Source organism: Myodes glareolus, chromosome 12 (assembly GCF_982192425.1).
Source record: "Myodes glareolus chromosome 12, mMyoGla1.1, whole genome shotgun sequence".
Taxonomy (NCBI): domain Eukaryota; kingdom Metazoa; phylum Chordata; class Mammalia; order Rodentia; family Cricetidae; genus Myodes; species Myodes glareolus.
In genome coordinates, this window is record NC_142037.1 from 31,466,386 (window position 1) to 31,484,736 (window position 18,351).

The 18,351-nt window shown below is 39.9% G+C and overlaps 1 protein-coding gene across 1 annotated transcript; it reads right to left on the reverse strand.

Moving 5' to 3' along the window:
• Nucleotides 1-441: 441 nt before the first annotated feature.
• Esco2 (establishment of sister chromatid cohesion N-acetyltransferase 2) lies at nt 442-17,305 on the reverse strand. The gene is made up of 11 exons (XM_048421875.3): nt 17,149-17,305; nt 15,818-15,895; nt 14,293-15,034; nt 13,096-13,186; nt 11,582-11,639; nt 10,196-10,322; nt 8,671-8,802; nt 6,854-6,943; nt 6,235-6,375; nt 3,921-4,081; nt 442-1,570 (listed from the first exon to the last, which is right to left on the reverse strand). The coding sequence occupies exons 2-11, from the start codon at nt 15,880-15,882 to the stop codon at nt 1,438-1,440; spliced, it is 1,740 nt and encodes a 579-aa protein (XP_048277832.3). The 5' UTR covers nt 15,883-15,895; nt 17,149-17,305; the 3' UTR covers nt 442-1,437.
• Between the last annotated feature and the right edge of the window lie 1,046 nt (nt 17,306-18,351).

The following is an 18,351-nucleotide window of genomic DNA, read 5'->3' on the forward strand; positions in this document are numbered from 1 at the left end:
TTGTTATTAAATAACAAAATTTGCTGTGTGTGAAACCAAACTGTAAACAAAGGAACAGTATCGCTCGCAAACCAGTGTACATTTGAAACCTAAGACATTAAGTGAATTAAGCTGCAAAACTCATCTGTATTATGTATCTAAACCCCAAAGTAGGATGATAGGGAAACTACGTCTTTCAGCATACTATTTCTCTAATATCTCTATAGTTTTGTTTTTTGTTTTCAAAAGATAGTTATGCTAAAAAATAACATTGGAGTATTAGCAGGATGTTATGAATTCTGGGCCAGTGAGATTGCTCAGTAGATGTGCTTGTACAACCCTGGCCTCCTGACTTGGATCCTTAGAACCCATGGTAGAAAAGAACTGACTCCCAAGAGTAGTTAGTTCTCTGGTCTCCATATGGCACCTTGAAATGCACACATGCACACACAAACACACTGATAATGACAACCATAAAACAATTTTAATTGGTTTCTCATAAATCATTGAACAATGAAATAATATTAATAAAATTTATAATAAAACATTTAAAGACATTTTGTGCAGAAAGTAGCATTAAAATGTTTGCATAATTACACACAATTTTAACACTTCCATATTGGTCTTGGACGTAGTACAGGCAAATTAGACTAAAGATGAACCAACCAATCTTATAATGAATAATAAAACCTAAAAACAAAAACTGATGTCTCATGCCAGGTATTAGTTAAATGACCTTTAAGAATTAAAACAATCTGAATAATTTTTTGCTTTAAAAAATGAGTATATAAATTATACTAGAAATCTGAATACACTTAAGTGTACAGAGTATTCCATAAGTCATTATGTTATTAGGTCCACTAATTTGGTTCATGACTTCAATTACCTGGCAGCATTTTCATGCAATAAAAACATCAGATGATAACAGTGCCAATACAATCTTACATAATTTTATGGTAAGTGTGCTTCTGATTAATTTTAAGGGATTAAAATACTGTTATAGAACTATTTTATATAAATGGATATGAGATAATGCTTTCTGCTATCTTATTACAAACAGGAAATTCAAAATACTTTCTAAGTATTTCAACTTAGCTGCTACAGTATGTTTACAAAGTGAGAATGCTGCATAAGTAAGTAATTAGGAAATTATCCCACTGTGTTTAGATTTGCCTCTACTGATGAAGCATGAGACAACCATGATCTGAAGTGTGCTCATGTGATCCTTTATGAAGTGGCCCAGGTTCTACAGAAGCCACCTTGCTGTGAAGTTTTCAATATTAAGAAATCAGTGTATTCAAAGATCTTTTTTTCTTTGAATCCCAAACAATTCAACAAATTCTAACATATAAGAAATAAAACTGGTATGCACATGTGTACAAGTCTTAAAATTGTCATTCTGATACTAGTTATTTAGCTGAACTTCACACAGTACCAGTTTTGTGGTTGCAAATGACTTTAGCTATGAAAATTATATACAAGGAAATTAGGGGTGTTGCAGTACTTAGTTGCAAATAATTTGCCATCTGGTGTTGGGTCAGAAAATGCAATTTCATTCGTGCTCAGAAAACAGCCGAACATGAAGCAATTCCTACAAAAGAAAAAAAAAAAAAAGAAAAACCATTTATCACATTTATCAACTAAAATTTTAGATTTCAATTAAACACATGCATTAAACAATAAGTAATTGATTAAAAAAGTACTACTATTTTTTTGTGCCAGAATGCCTTGGATTTAGAGATGGATATGCCATGGCATCATCTCAGATGAGAAACTCGAAGGTCCACAGAGTGGAAAGAAAAACCAGTTTCCTCAAGTTATCTTCTGACTTCCACATGTGTGCTATGGCATGCACACACCACACACAAAACAAATGATAACCACACCACCACCATCACAGAAAAATAATATTTTTCTCAAACCAAATACAGATGCTTAAGGCTAAAAACAAATCTACAGTTTCCTTGCTCTTGTTCAACTATAATTAAAAGTACTGAAGATGAAGTAGTTAAAATTCCTGCAAGTTGTTCTCCATATACATGCCACAGCACGTATGTTACACACCTCACCCCCAACAAAATAAATACATGTTAAAAACAAACAAACCCAAATCCTAAAGGGAATTTTGTGAAATAAATAGCTATACTCCTCTGATAGCCAGTTTTGTCAATTTCATTGAATTAAGACATAGATGATCTGGTAAAGCACACCTCCAGATGTATGTAAATGCATCTACATGTAATTAGCTCATGAGGCTCTGATCTCAGATTTACCCTTGATGGGTTCATGCAATGGCACTCCTAGGAGTGGTGCCTACTTAGAGGAAAGCTGTCACTCAGGCATGTTCTTAGGAGCTCTGTCTTACACCTGCTTCTTCCTGTATTTCCTCTTCCGCTTCTTAGACACCATGAGCTAAGTTGTTGAGCTCACCAGTGCATTCCCTGTCACAATGGACTGACACTTCTGAAACCAGGAGTCAGAGTAAATCACCCCACTTTAAACCATGGTAAGTGCCCTGTCACAGCCACAAAAAGGTAAAGCACTTCAGATTCTTCAATGTGGTAAAAAACAAAGAAGGGCTACGGGATATCCCAGATTATTAGATATAAGTCTAAACAAACCTGAATACAGTGTCAAACACTTGGCAATTCCTGACAGGCTGTGGCAGAAACATCATTTGCTCATCTTTAGCTCAAGGATAGCCTGAGCTACACAGGAAGTTTTATGTCAAACAGAATATGAAAAAATAAACATCCAAAGCAGCAGTTTTCTACCTTCCCAAATCTGCAACGCTTCTCAGTTCCTCATGTTGTGGTGACCCTAACCATAAAATTATCTTTGTTGCTACTTCGTAACTATAAGACCATGAAAAGTATGTATTTTTTCAATGATCGACCCACTGATCACTATACAGTGTGTCCCTGCATGGAGTGGGGGAGAACCCTAGTAAAAGGCATTTGAGATTAAGTTATGAAAATGAAACCTGGCCTATCAATCAGATAAAGATACTGTTTCTTGAACTTGACCATTCTACGGTTCTGTAAGAACATAGATATTCTTGTTAAGAAAATTAAACTGGGGGCTGAAGAGAAGAGATGGCTCAGTGTTTGGGAATACATATAAACTTTTAGAAATTTGAAAAGAGAATAGCCCCATAGACTCATATATTTATTTGAATACTTGGTTCCTAGTTGGTAGAACTGTTTAGGAAAGATTAGGAGATATGTCACTGGGGACAGGCTTTGATATTTCTAAAGCCCACACCATTCCCAGAGCCTTCTGTGGATGAGATCTGAGCTCTCATCTCTGCTCTAGGAACATGCCTTCCTGCTGCCTACTGATGGTCATGAACTCTAACCCTCTGGAACCGTGAGCCCCCAAATTAAATTCTTTTACAAATTGCCTTGGTCAAACTTTTTGTCACAGTAATGGACAAGTGACTAAAACAGTACTGCTCTTGCAGAGGACCTGAATTTGGTTACTAGCACCGATACTGGGTGGCTCACAACTATCTAACTCTAGCTCCAGGGGATCTGACATCTTTTTCTGCCCTCCAAAGACACTGCACTCATGTGGCTCATACATATATGCAAACACTGCCATAAAAAAATCTTAAAAACAAAAGACAAATTGAGGCGCATGTTTGTAATTCTAGCACTTGAAGTGGAAGAATCACTAGTTCAAGGTCAGCCAGGTCTAACAATGAGTCCCTATCTCAACCATAAAACCCATCTGAAAAAGAAAATGCAAGAAAGAAAGGAAAAAGAATTACATTTAAGTTTGGCATGGAATACATATTGAGTTATTCCCTTCTTATCAACATTTGCTTTAGTCTTTGACAGGATTTATACAGAAATGTTTTAATGAAATTCTTTTGTTTGGCTCATGAGCCAAGGAAGGTTCTGGGAAAGCTAGTAAGTCGCTGTGTAATGTCTCCTTACCTGACTGTGTCTACCAATCGTCTTGCAATACGCTTTCTTCTTTTCAGTCTGAAGACCCAGATTCTACTTATTCCACAGACTGCAGGTTCTGGTACATCTGAACACTGCCAAGCTCTTGAACATTCTTTACCGGCACTTGGTTCTGATAGGACACGAAAGGCCTGTAATGACACACAGTAACGTCTACAGTTAAAACCAGACTTTTCTTTTAAAAAGCAAAATAAATAAATAAATTCAAACTTCAAACAAAACCTGTCTATAGTTAATCAAGCTCCAAAAAATATTGTTATTCCTTAAATTTTTATTTTTATGTGTGAGTGTTCTTTCTGCCATGTATGCATGTGCACTTGTGACCCTGATGATATCTGCAGAGGTCACAAGAGGGCACTGGGGTAACAAATGATTATGAACCACGGGTGGACATTAAGCTAAAAAGCTTCTTCATAGGAAAGGACACAACATCGTGAAAGACCATTTTAGGAAAAAACATCTACAAACCATTCATGTTATAAGGAGTTTAAATCCAAAATATATAAGGAACTCAACAGAAGAAAATACTGCAAATTTTCAAATGAAACAAGAGCCCAGCAAGATGGTTCAATAGGAAAAGCATTTGCTGTAAACCCGACAACCTGAGGTTTATTCCCTAGATCTCACAGTGGAAGGAGAGAAGCAACAACACATGTGCCACACTCTCATCCATCATATACACAATCAAAATGAAATTTACAAAGTAGGACAAGGACCTGACTACCCTCTTTGAAAAAGACCTACGAATGGCTCACAGGTGTTAAAGGAATGCTCAATACTACCATAATCACGGAAATGCAAATTAGAACAAAGAGGTATCACATTACAGCTATTAGAATGGTTATTATGTAAGTAAAAAGTTTTGGCCAAGAGAGGGAACAAAGGGAACCCATACACGCAGTTGGTGGGAATAGTAATCAATAGTGGAAACAGTACGGAAATCTCTTAAGACAAACATACCAAAATTAAAACAACAAAACTATGACTCCGTGCACCCACTTCAAGGTAATGTTCCGAAAGAAAACATAAGCGGTTGAAGATACTGCTCAGGTTCAGTGCAGCATCACACACAGTGAACCCACACAGGGCCCAGAATCAACTTAAGTGTCCATCAATGAAGAAATAAAAGTCAAGGAAATTCTATTCAACCATAACATGAAATCTTGTCATTGGATGGACCCACAGGACACGCCAAGCACAATCAGCAATCATTCAATGGCAGATCTTGCACAGTCGAACAAATACAGAATATAGAAGCTGAACCCATAGAAGCTGAGAGTAAAATGGCTATAGATAGAAGACGGTGAGGGAAGGTAGTGGGGACTGCTTGTCAATGCTTTATTTAGGCAGAGTAAGTTCTGGACATCTGTGTGTTTGTATGTTTTAATGTATATATTTATACATGTATAGGGAAAGCCCAGTATAGTTAAGATATAGTTAAGCCAGACCCAGTGGCACAGGCCTGAAACACGGGAGGTTGAGGCAGGAAGATCACAACTACAAGGCCCACCTTATCGTCTTGCAAAGAATTTCTTTCAAAAAGTACAACTTGGTGTTTTACCTGTAGTATTATGAGTTAACTAAGTGAATCAGGCAGTTAACATTTTATTGCCATACTTATTTCCTGTGAGGAAAACACTAAAGATGTAATTTCAACATTTTCAAGTATGCACACATGTGTACAAACACAAAGTGATCCTGGAATCAACCTAGAACCTTCTGCATACTAGCTACACAAATGTTCTACTGCTGACCCTTGGTTCTTTTGTTCTCAGCCAAAGTAGTCTCTTTGCTTTCTTTCCTAGAACCAACTTTATTAAGGTATAACTCACAATTCATGAATATTTGGCCTTACTGCTAATACAAGTTTCTTTTCTCTAACTTATAATAACAAGATAACTATTTTAGAACACTGCTTATGTCTAAAATAGATTCTAGTTGGGTATAGTGGCATACATCTTTTATTCTAGACTTAGGAGGCAGAGGCAGGAGGATTTTTATGTGTTCCATTCCAGGCCAGTCACAGCTAGAGACCCTGCCTTAAAAACAAAACAAAACAAAACAAACACATTCTAAGTGAGAAACAAGCAACGATTTTGCTAAATACATCCACTAAGCTGCTGTATAATAACTTAGGTCTACAGATTCTCATATAAAAATCACTACATTTTTATACTCCCAGGCAGGAAAACAGCTATATGAAAACAACAGACTTATTCTGCTTAAGACAAAATACTAAATACAGCATAAATTATTTTAGTAACCAACAGGACATGCTGCATACCTGTTTGATGGGCTCTGCTATTAAACAGCCCACTACTTTCTTTTCATCAATAAAGAGGAAAGTTTTGGTTTTGTTTGAACACGTGGGAACAACCTGATGGAAGCCCAATTCCAGATCCACAAGCTCTTGGACATCTTCTACCTAACAATGTTAAAGAACAGAAGGTGAATTGGTTTTAAAAATAACAACAAAACTAAATTTGTGTATACACACAAAACACGATCACCATAATTTAGCTTCTTTTATTTCTATTTCTTAAATTTATATACATTCAAACTTATTTCAGAATCGATGCACACACCTGGTATTTGGGAAAAAGGGCTTAAGAACCCACTTAAAAGAACAATTAACAGACACTCAGAGTCCTAGGAGAGAGGAGGGGGCAGAGGTACCAGCCAGGCAGACTTTTAGCTTTATTTATTATTCCTGTTGGCGACATTCAACTCAGAAACAGAAGCAGCATCAATTGAAAACTAACACATCCGACCTGGACAATGTATGAGCCACTGTGAACTGTGAACGCTTAGGCCTATGCACCAAGGAAGGCTGTTGGCAAACCAGTTCACATTTCACTATGGTGGGTTTGAGTGGGGAGAGAACGAGAAAAATTATCCCATACCTTTTTGATGGCATAACTTGGATCCTGTGGCAGGACCAACACAATCTTCCCATCCCAAAACTGTGCTACTACCCGCTCTCTTTTCCAGCCCTGCCGAAGGGAGGAAAGAGAAAAAAATTATTAATTTATAAACAAACACATAAAATACTTTGGTTTGGAGAGGACTGGTGGTCAAACAATGAGTGACAGGAAAGGCAAGATGGAGGCTCTGGCCTTGACCACCCACAATATAGACAAAGGGTACTTAGCCTTAATCAGAGACAATTCTCTCTGTAGTGAATGGCGGAAAATATTCATGGCTGTTCAACGTGTTGAAAACAAGCTTTTAGCCCTAACATGACATTTATACCATTCCCTCTAAGACTCAGAGAACATCACAGAAGAGAAAATAGAAAGAGCCAGAAGACAGGCAGCAGGGCTGCCAAGCGCCATCTTGTGGGCATGTGCAGCAACTACAATCCCGAACTCACAGCACCCACAGCCCACACTAAACCTGAGTAAGATCTGCTAAAATATGAGTAGGTGGGGGCAAGCTGAGTCCCAGGAAGTGAAAGATCACAAAGAGAGGATACAAATGGACTAAAGAGAGATAAACCCAGGTACTACTGAGGCCCAAATGCTCCCTACCTTTCAGCAATTCAGCATAGGTCCGATCCTATATTGCGTTTGAATACTTGTACCCTGCTTATAGCGCTGTTTGAGGTTATAGAACCTTTGGGAAATGGAGTTCTAGATGGAGAAAGTGGGCCACTGGGGGTACTTTTCTAGTTGGATTCCATTTCCTGTTCACTCTCTGCTTCCTGAACATGGATAACAATGTTACCAGCTAGCCTCCTCCTCCTGCTACCATGCCAGAAGCTAATATCTTCATGATGGTGGGATGGTTCCCTTCAATAATAATCCATAAAAACCCTTCCCTCTTTAAATTAATTCCTATCAAGTATTTTGTCACAAGAGAAAAGTAATTGGTTTTACACAAAGGAGTGCAGAAACTCTCATTCATATATTCCCCTTTAGTGTTTCTGCCCACTTCCCTTAAGTGTCTTCCCTTAAGACCCTTACAGGGATACAGGTCCTCAAAAGCCTACTTATTGTGCTAGGTTTTTTCTCTACTTCCATGGTTTCTGTCAGTGAACCTTCTCCATGCATGTGCATACGTGACAAACATGCACTGGTGATGTCCTTATACTTTTGTCCCATACATGTAAAGAGTACATGTTCATTGTTTTATCACTCTAATCCAATATCCCGCAGAGCACAGGGTTTACCTAATCCATTATACTGGGACTGTGGAATCTGAAACAGCCTTACGTACAACCTAGCAGGCTTAGTTACAGCTTCAGTGCTATGTGCTTAGTATATGCATGATGCCTGGCACTGAAGGATAACAAACAAAGCTAACTTTTTAATATCATCAACCTCAGTTATTTTTATTTCTCAGGGTTGTGTGTGTATGTGCCCGTCTGAAGAGGGCATTATGTGTCCTGCTCTTTCATTCTCTTATTTCCTTGAGACAGGGTCCTCACTGAATCTGTAATCCAGAAATCCCTTTCCACACTCCCTCCAGCCCTGGGGTTCTAGGCTCCTATGCAGGCACATCTGGTGCAGCAACTACTCTCCCCTCAGCCTTTCTAATGCTGCAATACCTCAGTACAATTCTTCAGGTGTGGTGACCCCACTTCTCCCCAAGTTCTGGGATCACAGGTGGGAGCTAAGATGCCTAACTAACCTCTACTGCTAGTAGTGAAATATTTATGGATATATAGATTTCCACACAGTTTTACCCGTAGAACAAACGGAAAGCCTTCTCGACTCACCACGTATTTAATTCCCTCCAGAAATCTGTGGTGGTGCTGGAGATGCTGCATTTCGTCCTCAGGGTTGGAAGCAGTATAGATCATGCCGCAAGACTTACATATAGTCATCCCAAAATGTTTCTGACCCGCGTCCTTGAAGAACAAAGCAAACAAACAAAAGCATAAACCCCAAGAAGTGATGAACAATGGATCTTTTTAAAAAAATATTTATTTTTATTATTTTATGTGCATTGGTGTGTTGCCTGCGTCTATGTCTGTGTGAAGGTGTCAGATCTTGGAGTTACAGACAGTTGTGAGCTGCCATGTGGCCGCTGGGATTTGAACCCAGGTCCTCTGGAAGAACAGTCAGTACTCTTGACTGAGCCATCTCTGCAGGCCCACAATGGACCTTCTTTAGGAAGGACATGAAAGAGCAAGAAAAAGCAAAAGCCTCATTTCAAAGAGAAGGAACAACATTCTCAGACTTCTGTATTAATCACTGCTTTTGTCTTAAGTCATTTAGAGTGTTAAATTATTTATTCTTAAATATTAAAATGTCCTGCCTCAAGAATTGATAAAGTTCTACAAATTTCACTCTCTTAAAGCATTGTGTTTAATGCCCTTGAAAATACTAGATTCTGAATTATTCACAGGGATTGGCAGGCTTTTCAGGTCACGTGTGGTTTGTCACTGCTGCATCTGAATGAGATGGATTTAAACACTTGGGCCCTGGCCGGTGGTGCTGTTTGGGAAGGTTATGGAGCCTTTAGGAGGCTCATCCTTGCTGGAGGAAGTACAACACTGGAGTTGGGGTGGACTTTGAGAGCTTATAGAATTGGCCCCTTCTTGCTGTTGTCTCTGCTTCCTGGTGGGGCTGAAATGTAGCTAGCCAGCTCCCTACTCTGGCTGCCTGTTGTTGTGTCATTATGACTCCCCTCTGGAACAAAGGCCAAAACAAACTCTTCTATGACTCATGGTATTTTTACCATAGCAACAAGAAAAAGTAATTAACTAATGCAGTCATATAGTCTTCTCTTTGCTTTACAACGTAAGCCTAAGCCTGGAGGTACAGACTTATATCACAGCTATCTCACAGGCTGAGGTAGAAGGAACGTAAGTTCAAGCCCAGCTTGTGTAACTTAATAAAATTCTGTCCCCAAATAAAAAGTGTTGCGGGGAGGGGGGGCGGGTTCAGTGTAGCTTAGTGGCAGTCTTGCCTAGCCATGGAGGAGACCATAGGGCTCAATTCCTAGAACCACAAACAAAAACCACATAAAAATGTTAACTACTTTCAGCTCATGGATTATGGAACTGGTTCCAGTCCATGGCCATAGTTTTTGCTAAATTTAGCTCTAATTTATTACCTGGAACAAACCATTCCTACTCAAATACTTGCACTATGAGCTCCAAAGTACTGGCTAGCTTTAAATGCTACCGCAATAAAACTGGCAATTACAAACCTGGAAATCTATAACCCAAGAGAACCATGCTGAGAGGCTGACTGCATGTTCTACCTCTGGATAGGGTTTACTTTAAATTTACTTACAATGATGAGCTGGTCTTTTCCTCCTTTATTTGTATCTCTGGAATTCATATTTTTCTGCACAATTGTCTGTTTCAAGAAGTTAGTACATGCAGTGGATTCCATAGAAGACTGTTCTTCAGGTGGAGACCTTCAAAGAGAAAGTTAGTAAATATCATTGAACAGTGGGAAGCCTGAGGTTCAACCAGAGAAATAATCATTTACTCAAAGAACATAATAAACAAATTCAATGTCAAGACTTAAATTCAGATCTGACTTACATCCAAAAAACTTTTCTCTGTAGTATCAGGCACACATACATAGAATTACTTTGGAAGCTAACTTTGCTCGAAAAATGGAGTTTTCTTTGCTGTTAGATCTTAGGACAATATTTACCCATTTAAATTAAAAAAAAAAAGTTCCCAGGTAGATATATGATCATGTCGAATCTCATAGACCCAAGGCAATCAAAGAAATCAGGATACTAGGATCCAACAATTTTTACATAGGTACTTATGTGCCAGTGAGAAACCCTATCTCAAAAAATCAGGAGGATGGCTCCTTAGGAATGGCATCCAAAGTTGACCTCAGCCTTCCACAGTCTGTGTGTACATGGGCCCACATGAGAGTATGGGGGAGGGGGAAGGGGAGAAAGATAAGGAGGGAGAGGGAGATAGAAAACTTGGCCAAAAATTTCTTTGCTGAATAATTGGCCACTCAACACCAAATGGGTGTTCTTTTAGCAAGATGTTTAGACAATACAAAATTTGGATCTTCCTCTTGTCACGTTCTCTGCCTCCCTACACCACCTCCCCATCACAGTATTTAGTTAGCTTCAGCCACAACTTACAATAGCACTAAACCACTTTTAATTATTTACTACTCTGGGCACAGTTTTTCCTATTTGTAAAATGCAAGCTACTAATACCTGTATTGATTACAAATGTGCATTAAAATTTAGTTATCATTAATATAGTGTCACCTAGGAAGGCAGTATAACCCAGTGAGCTTTTGATTCAAATGTGAAGTCTATTCCTGGCCCTAACACTAAGCATCTATTATAATGGTGGCTAAATTAATTAGTTTCCTCAGCTGAGATGTAATTATAACAATACTTATAGTGTGTACCTTCTAGATTGTCCTGAGAATCTTTAAGTAAAATAATAAACTAATTACTACAAGCTAGCTACTATATTTATAATGTAATGATTATTACGCAAGTCCATAAAGATAAATTCCATCTCTATGAAAAAAAAAAAACAATCTCATCTTCTATTCTCAATATTATTTATTTCCCCTTAGTGGTACAGGGGGGAAAAGAGCTCAAATGAAGTAGCCTTATAAGTGAAAAGGAAGCCTATGTAACTAATAAATTAATAAAGTTAAAATGAGAGCAAAAATAATTCCTACCTTTTCGTATTCACTGAAGAAACACTGAAGATGGGATAGATGACAGACTCAGGAGAAACTGTTAAAGAAAGAATCAGCAATAGTTGCATTACCAAAGAAACACTAAGCTGACTCATAAGACTCTGAAGGTAGCAAGAACAAAACATTTACATTACCTGACTTTAAGAATCAACCATAATCAAGAAAGTACAAATTTCCAAAGAGTCAGGTAGATCAATGGAACAAAGGAGAAATTGCCCCATATAAATATAAACCAACGACTTGTGGCAGAGTCCAAGGTAGTCTGACAGATGGTGCTAGAACAATTGGGCACCCATTCCAAGTGGATCACCAATCAAAACATAAGTCATGAAAGTATAGGCTAAATCCTGTGACGCTAGATTAGAGACATTACTACAAACTCACACTAAAAGATGAAGACGAAGACACACAGAAATAACTGTGCTCTCCAGTCCTGTCTGGAGAGAGGGCCTGGAAACAACGGCACTCTAGTAACACTTCCACTCAGAGCCCAGGCCCTGATTTCTAAAGACCATTCTCCAACAAAAGGAGTCAAAGTTCTGTGGAGAACTGCTGATTCCAGGGCCAGAGCAAGAGAAATACAGAATGACCCCTTAACAACATGCAGACATCAGACAGCACTCAAAGAGAAGTAACCTGAAAAGCCACTTTTGTGGTCAAAACAGAACAATTTGAGCAATAAATTATACTGCACTTAAGCCCAAAATATAAAATAAACATTCATTTACCCCTAATGACAAACATCCATGAGCTCATTTGTTTATTTAAATGAGGGAATAAATAGAGAAATCTGAGTCCCATTTCTCCTATGGGGAGATGGAGTTAGAGGAGAATCATAAGGAAGCTCAAAGGCCAGTTAGTGGGAATCACAGAAACAAGAGACCCTGACTAAACAAGGTGGAAACTGAGAACCCACTCCAGAAAGTTGTCCTCTGACCTGCACACGTGACCATGCCATAAGGGCCCCCACAGTCGCACCCACAATAATAGTAGCGAGCTTAGTGAATTTAGAACTAGCCAGAAATTACTTAAGGATAAATTTGTTGTTTTTATTCCCTGTCTGATGTTTTAACCTAAAATCTCCTTTCCTGCTTTTCAAAATATACTGCACTGCTTTACCAGAGGTGACAGACGTTCCCTAGAGATAAACAGATATTAGTAATAGGCACAGTAACTTTTTATTTTTTTAAAAAGATTTATTTATTTATTATGTGTACAACATCCTGCCTCCATATATGCCCGCACGCCAGAAAAAGGCACCAGATCTCATTACAGATGGTTGTGAGCCACCATGTGATTGCTGGGAACTTAACTCAGGACCTCTGGAAGAGCATCCAGTGCTCTTAACCACTGAGCCATCTCTCCAGCCCAACACAGTAACTTTTTAAAGGACCAGAAAATATTAGTATATATAAAATTCTATATCGATATATATTGATCAGTGAAGCTTTTTACAAGTTGCTAGGCCGATTAATGTGGATTTTCTTACTTACTTGTCTTGTTCTCACCGAGTGAATTCTCTGAAGGAAAAACATGTTTATCAAGTTTACATTCTTTTGAAGAAACTGCGGCACCTGAGGAATTCTGAAAATGATGAACAGGTTAAGAAATAAAGAAATCCTAATTCTTAGTTGTTTTCCCTTTCGTGAATGAATCTCACAAGACTGACCATGCATTTCAGAGCAAGATTCATCAATTTTCCATCTATTTCCTCTGCACTCATTGAATATGAATCTTTTAAATATCAGAGCACAGATACAGACATAGACTACAATACTTGTAAAAAACGGAAGCTTCAAGGACTGGACAGATGGTGTAGTGCCTAAGAGCACTGGCTGCTCTTCCCAAGGACCCAGGTGTGGTTTTCAGTATCCACATGGTGGTTCTAGTCTGCAGCTCCAGTTCCAGGGAATTCAATTCCCTCTTTTGGACTGAGGGCACTAAACACATTCACACACCTACATACAGGTAAAATATTCATACATATTAAAAGTAATAATAATAATAAATCTTTTTTTAAAAGTATAAAGATGAAGATGGCAGAATGAAAAATTACAGACCATTCCTTTTATAATAATGAAATGAACTTTTAAAGGTTAGTAAAAATAGAAAAATAAACTTTTTCAAACTAAGAAGGGCTAATTCTCATCATGGACTTTAACCAGGGCAGGAGAGACAGATAGATTGAAGGGCTCGCTGTGCAGTGTGAGGACCTGAGTTAGATTCTAACACCTGGTGGTGCTTGTAATCTCCGAACCAGGGTAGCATAAACTGGACCCTGGGCCAATGAAGAGAGCCAGTCTCAAAAAATCTCGAAGTAGAAGGCACGTGAGAAACACTTGCCGTTGGTCTCTCGTTTCCACTGTGAGTGCATGCACATGCATGTATACACACACACAGTAATAGCAACCAATTCTGGAGTCATTAGAGGGAGTTTTGTCAGTAACAATTCCTACTGTTTTTTTTTTCCCCTTGTTTTTCGAGACTGGGTTTCTCTGTGTTGCTTTGGAGCCTGTCCCGGAACTAACTTTTGTAGACCAGGCTGGCCTCGAACTCAGAGATCAGCCTGCTCTGCCTCCCACGTGCTGGGATTAAAAGTGTGTGCCACCACTGCCCAACTTTTTAATTCCTACTTTTTAATGGTGGCAGAGAAAAACAAACAGCAAAGTAAAACGATACATTTAACTTACCTTTCTTAGTTTCTCTTCATTTTTACTCCTTGCATCCAGTAGCTCAACACTCAATTTCTCTTCCGCTAACAAGGACTTTGGTACTCGCTTTGCCTCTGGGTCAGCGTCTTCGGTCACCTCTGGTTCGTTTTTCTGTAATGGCTTATCTTCCAGGGATGATTTTTTAAGAGAGCTTCTTTTTCTAACAAAAAATGCTGCTCCCCCCTGGAGTGTGACTTGTGGTTTTATTTTCTGGCTTAGCACCCGAGGAGGAGTATGTGGATGATTCCCTGCGGGCAGACAGCTGTTCTCTTTATCCACAACTGGCTTCAGACTTTTAGGGTTTCTTGATATAGACTTGATGTGCTTAAAATTCGGCTGATATTTAGCAGTTAAACTCTTCTGTGGTTTTTTGCTTTTCTTGGTACGGGTTGGTTTTCTCTGCAGTTTCTCTATCACACTGGATTTATCTCCATTTTTAGTTGCTGGACAAAGAGATCGACTCTCTCTTATCAACTTCCTCTCAAGTGGATTGAGGTACTGCTTATTTTTATTGTAGAAAGATGTAGTCGACACAACAGATTTAAATAGTGAACTGTAGTTTGCAAATGGCAACCTATTATTTTCTGCTACTTTGAGAGGACTTGAAGTGAAATGGCTTTGGTAGGAGCAAGACTTTTCTTCCTTTTGATCACTGCTTTGGCAAGTATGGCTTTCAGAGAAGCTTAAATTTAATTTGTTTGGCGAAGTATCTGTTAATAGGCTATAAAAAGAAAAGAAACAAAGTTCACCAGTAAGTTTGGCATTTTTCTTTAACATTTAGATCCAATAATAAATTTCTTCCTACTAATACATCCCTCTCCATTGTTTGACAGTTTCACATTATCTATTAGTTTGACATTAATCCTCAAATTCTGCCTTTATTAAATAAAGCACTTAAATAGAGTTCTAAAGTTAACTTTCATAAGCTGGGCTTGGTGGTGCATTTGATCCCAGCACTCAGAGACAGATCTCTATGAGTTCAGTGCCAGCCTGATCTACATATAGTTTCAGGACAGCCAAGACTACATAGAGAGACCCTGTCGCAAAGAAAACAAAAGACAAACAGAAAGATAACATTCATAAAAGCAAAGAGTACTTACAAAGAAGCTTTACGCACATGTATATGTATTTCAATATTTATTTTTCTGTCTCTTACCGGCTCTGGGCATGGTAGCACATACGTTTAGTCCCAGCATTTCATTTGGAGGGCAAAGGCAGGCAGAACTCAACGAGTTTTAAGGCCAGCCTGGTATACAGTTAAGATTGTCAAACAAAAAAAAAAAACAAAACTACCAACCAAACAAAAACAAAGCAAAACTGAGCTGTAGAGGCACACGCCTTTAATCCCAGCACTCAGGAGGCAGAGACAGGTGGACCTCTGTGATTTTTGAGGCCAGCCTGGTCTACAGGGCAAGTTCTAGGTCAGGCTCCAAAGCTACAGAGAAACATTGTCTAGACAAAGCAAAACAAACAAAAGAGTTCTTATGTAAAGGTTAAGACTTACCTATCACCATTATCAACATTCAAAATCTGTCGTTTTCTCTTCCTTGGCGTAAAAGCTGCCATCATCTTAAGTGAATTCCTAAAAGCAATAAATAGGTTGGTAATAATAATCAAAGTGATCAAGTGGATAGAAAATGCAATATGTCAAAATTGTATATTAAAAATCTGAATTCCAGACAGAGGTGCAGTGGTGGCAAACTCCTTTAATCCCAGCATTTGGGAGTCAGAGGCAGGCGGATCTCTTGTGAGTTCAAAGCCAGCCTGGACAAAGGTGGGAGTTCCAGGACAGCAGGGGCTGCATGGGGAAACCTTGTCTCAGGATTAAAAAAAAAAATGAATTCCAAATAAGAGATTGTAAATAAAAAAAAACAAAACAAAACAGGAAAATAGTGCCTCACATAGCTGAGGCTGGCCTCAAATTCCAACTCACTCTGTAGCCAAGAAGGAACCTGGAGAACATTTGAGCTTTCCAAGGCTGGGATCACAGGCTGAGCCAGCATGTCTGTCTCCAAATAATAGATTTTTTTAAAAACAAAAGCAAACTAGTCAGGTGTAAGGGTGCTAATGGGAGGCTGAGGCAAAGGGATCCTGAGTTAGAGAAGCAAAGCCGTAAATGATGATAATATTAGGGACTTAAACGGCAACAGAAGCAACAGAAGGGAAGGGTGGAGGACTGGGGAAATACTGCCCACACCTACATATTTAGAGCAGAAAGTTGAGCCTACTGACAAGGCCAGGTGGCCCCTAAACGCCATCCTTTAATGAAACTAATCACGCCAAGTTTTAGCACCCCTGGTAGGCCTTCCTTGGCACCGTTCTCCCTCCACCATGCCCACTGATGGATGCTCTTGTCCCCGGCTCCCCTAGCACCCTGGGCCTCCTCCCTATTCGACTTAGCATACATTCTAGGCTAACCATCTCCACAGTCAGCACGTTCGGTGGCCGCAGAGCCTGTGCGGACCCTTCCTGGAAATCTGAGCAAGGGGATGCGGGAAGGACAGTCGTCGCCCCAGGTCCCAGCTGGGCTCCCTCGCAGGAGCTTCCTTATTTATAAACGCCCCGGAGCTCGTCAGGCAGCTGCTAAGGAGATACAGCAGGCAAGCCTTCTCCCTCAGGGAGGTCGCTCTAGAATGTTCTTTCCTTCCTTTCTCCTTCCTTCGGATCTGGTACGTCAGTCCCACAGAATTCCGCAAGAGCGACCTCTAAGCTAAACGCAAAGTCCGCGGGGACGAGGGACGACCCAGCCCGGCTGCGGTGAGCAGCTGGCACCGGGAGCACGAGCCCCGCGTGAGCAGCAGGTTCACAGCCAAGTCCCCTGCCCCGTGACGTTACCTGCGTTCCTCAGGCTCCGACTGGCTCGGCGTGCACTCGGGCAAGGAATCCACGCAAAGAACGCTCCGCAGCTCGGCGACCCCACTGCTCTCCTCACAGGAGCCCGGCGCTCTGCCAGGGCGTTCAAATTCACGCGCGCCACTTGAGACCAATTTTGCTGCATTCTGATTCGTCCCCGCTCAGTGCTTCCTAGAGCCTGGGCCGTGATTGGTTTCTCCCTAGTCCTTGCCCCGCCCGCCGGGGGGTGGTGGCCTCCAAGATTCTCCCGCCCTTGGGAGTCAAAGCGGACCGGGGTCAAGGAAGCCACACCTCCCCCCTCCCCAAAAAAAGTCTGCGACAACCTCCGGCTCCAGACCACAGACCTGTAACAGTGCATTATGGGAATTGTAGTTCACGGATCAGCTGAATGGGAAGTAAAATTCTGAGGTAGTACGGTGTAAGGAGTTTACATGAAATGATATCTCCAAGATACTGGAGGCTCTTATTTTTCATATTTGAAGTTTGATGATTGGTTTTGCTTTTATAAAAAAATTTCATTATTTTTAATTATCCTCATGTCTGCTAGTTGATATATGCATATAAGTGCAGGCACCAGCATAGGCCAGAGGAGTTGGATTTCTTGAATCAAGTTTTAGACAGCTGTAGGCCACTAAATGTGGGCATGAGGAGTTGAACTCAGGTACTCTTCAAGAGTAGTACGTGTTCAGAGTAGCTAAGCCCAAAAAAATATCTCCAGCTTGATGCTTTACATATTTTATCTCACTTACTGCTCACCACAAACTATGAGGTTTGTGTTATCATTCCTACTTTACAGAAAGTCAACGTGAAGGCCTGCTGTCACCCAACCCAGAACTACTTTATCATGTGTCCTTGAGCGAGTGGAAATGTTAAAGCACTCACAGGTTCCGAACATGTGGTCTAGGTAAGTTTAAATGACGCTGCTCTTCACAGAACAAAATTGGCCCAAGTGACAATTTGGTTATTTACATGACTCGTGAATAGGCCAACTTCTGCTAGAAGAGGAAAGTTCCCATTCAGTAATGGTACCCCAAATTCATCTACAACTTAAAATCAGTCCCTATCTCCTGAGTTCTAGAATCCTGATTGCAATAGGGCCCCAGATCTTAGCACAACTGACTCCATGATGGAAATGTCATCCACACCGTAAAATTTAGCACGAAGACAGTACCACAAACCGAAATG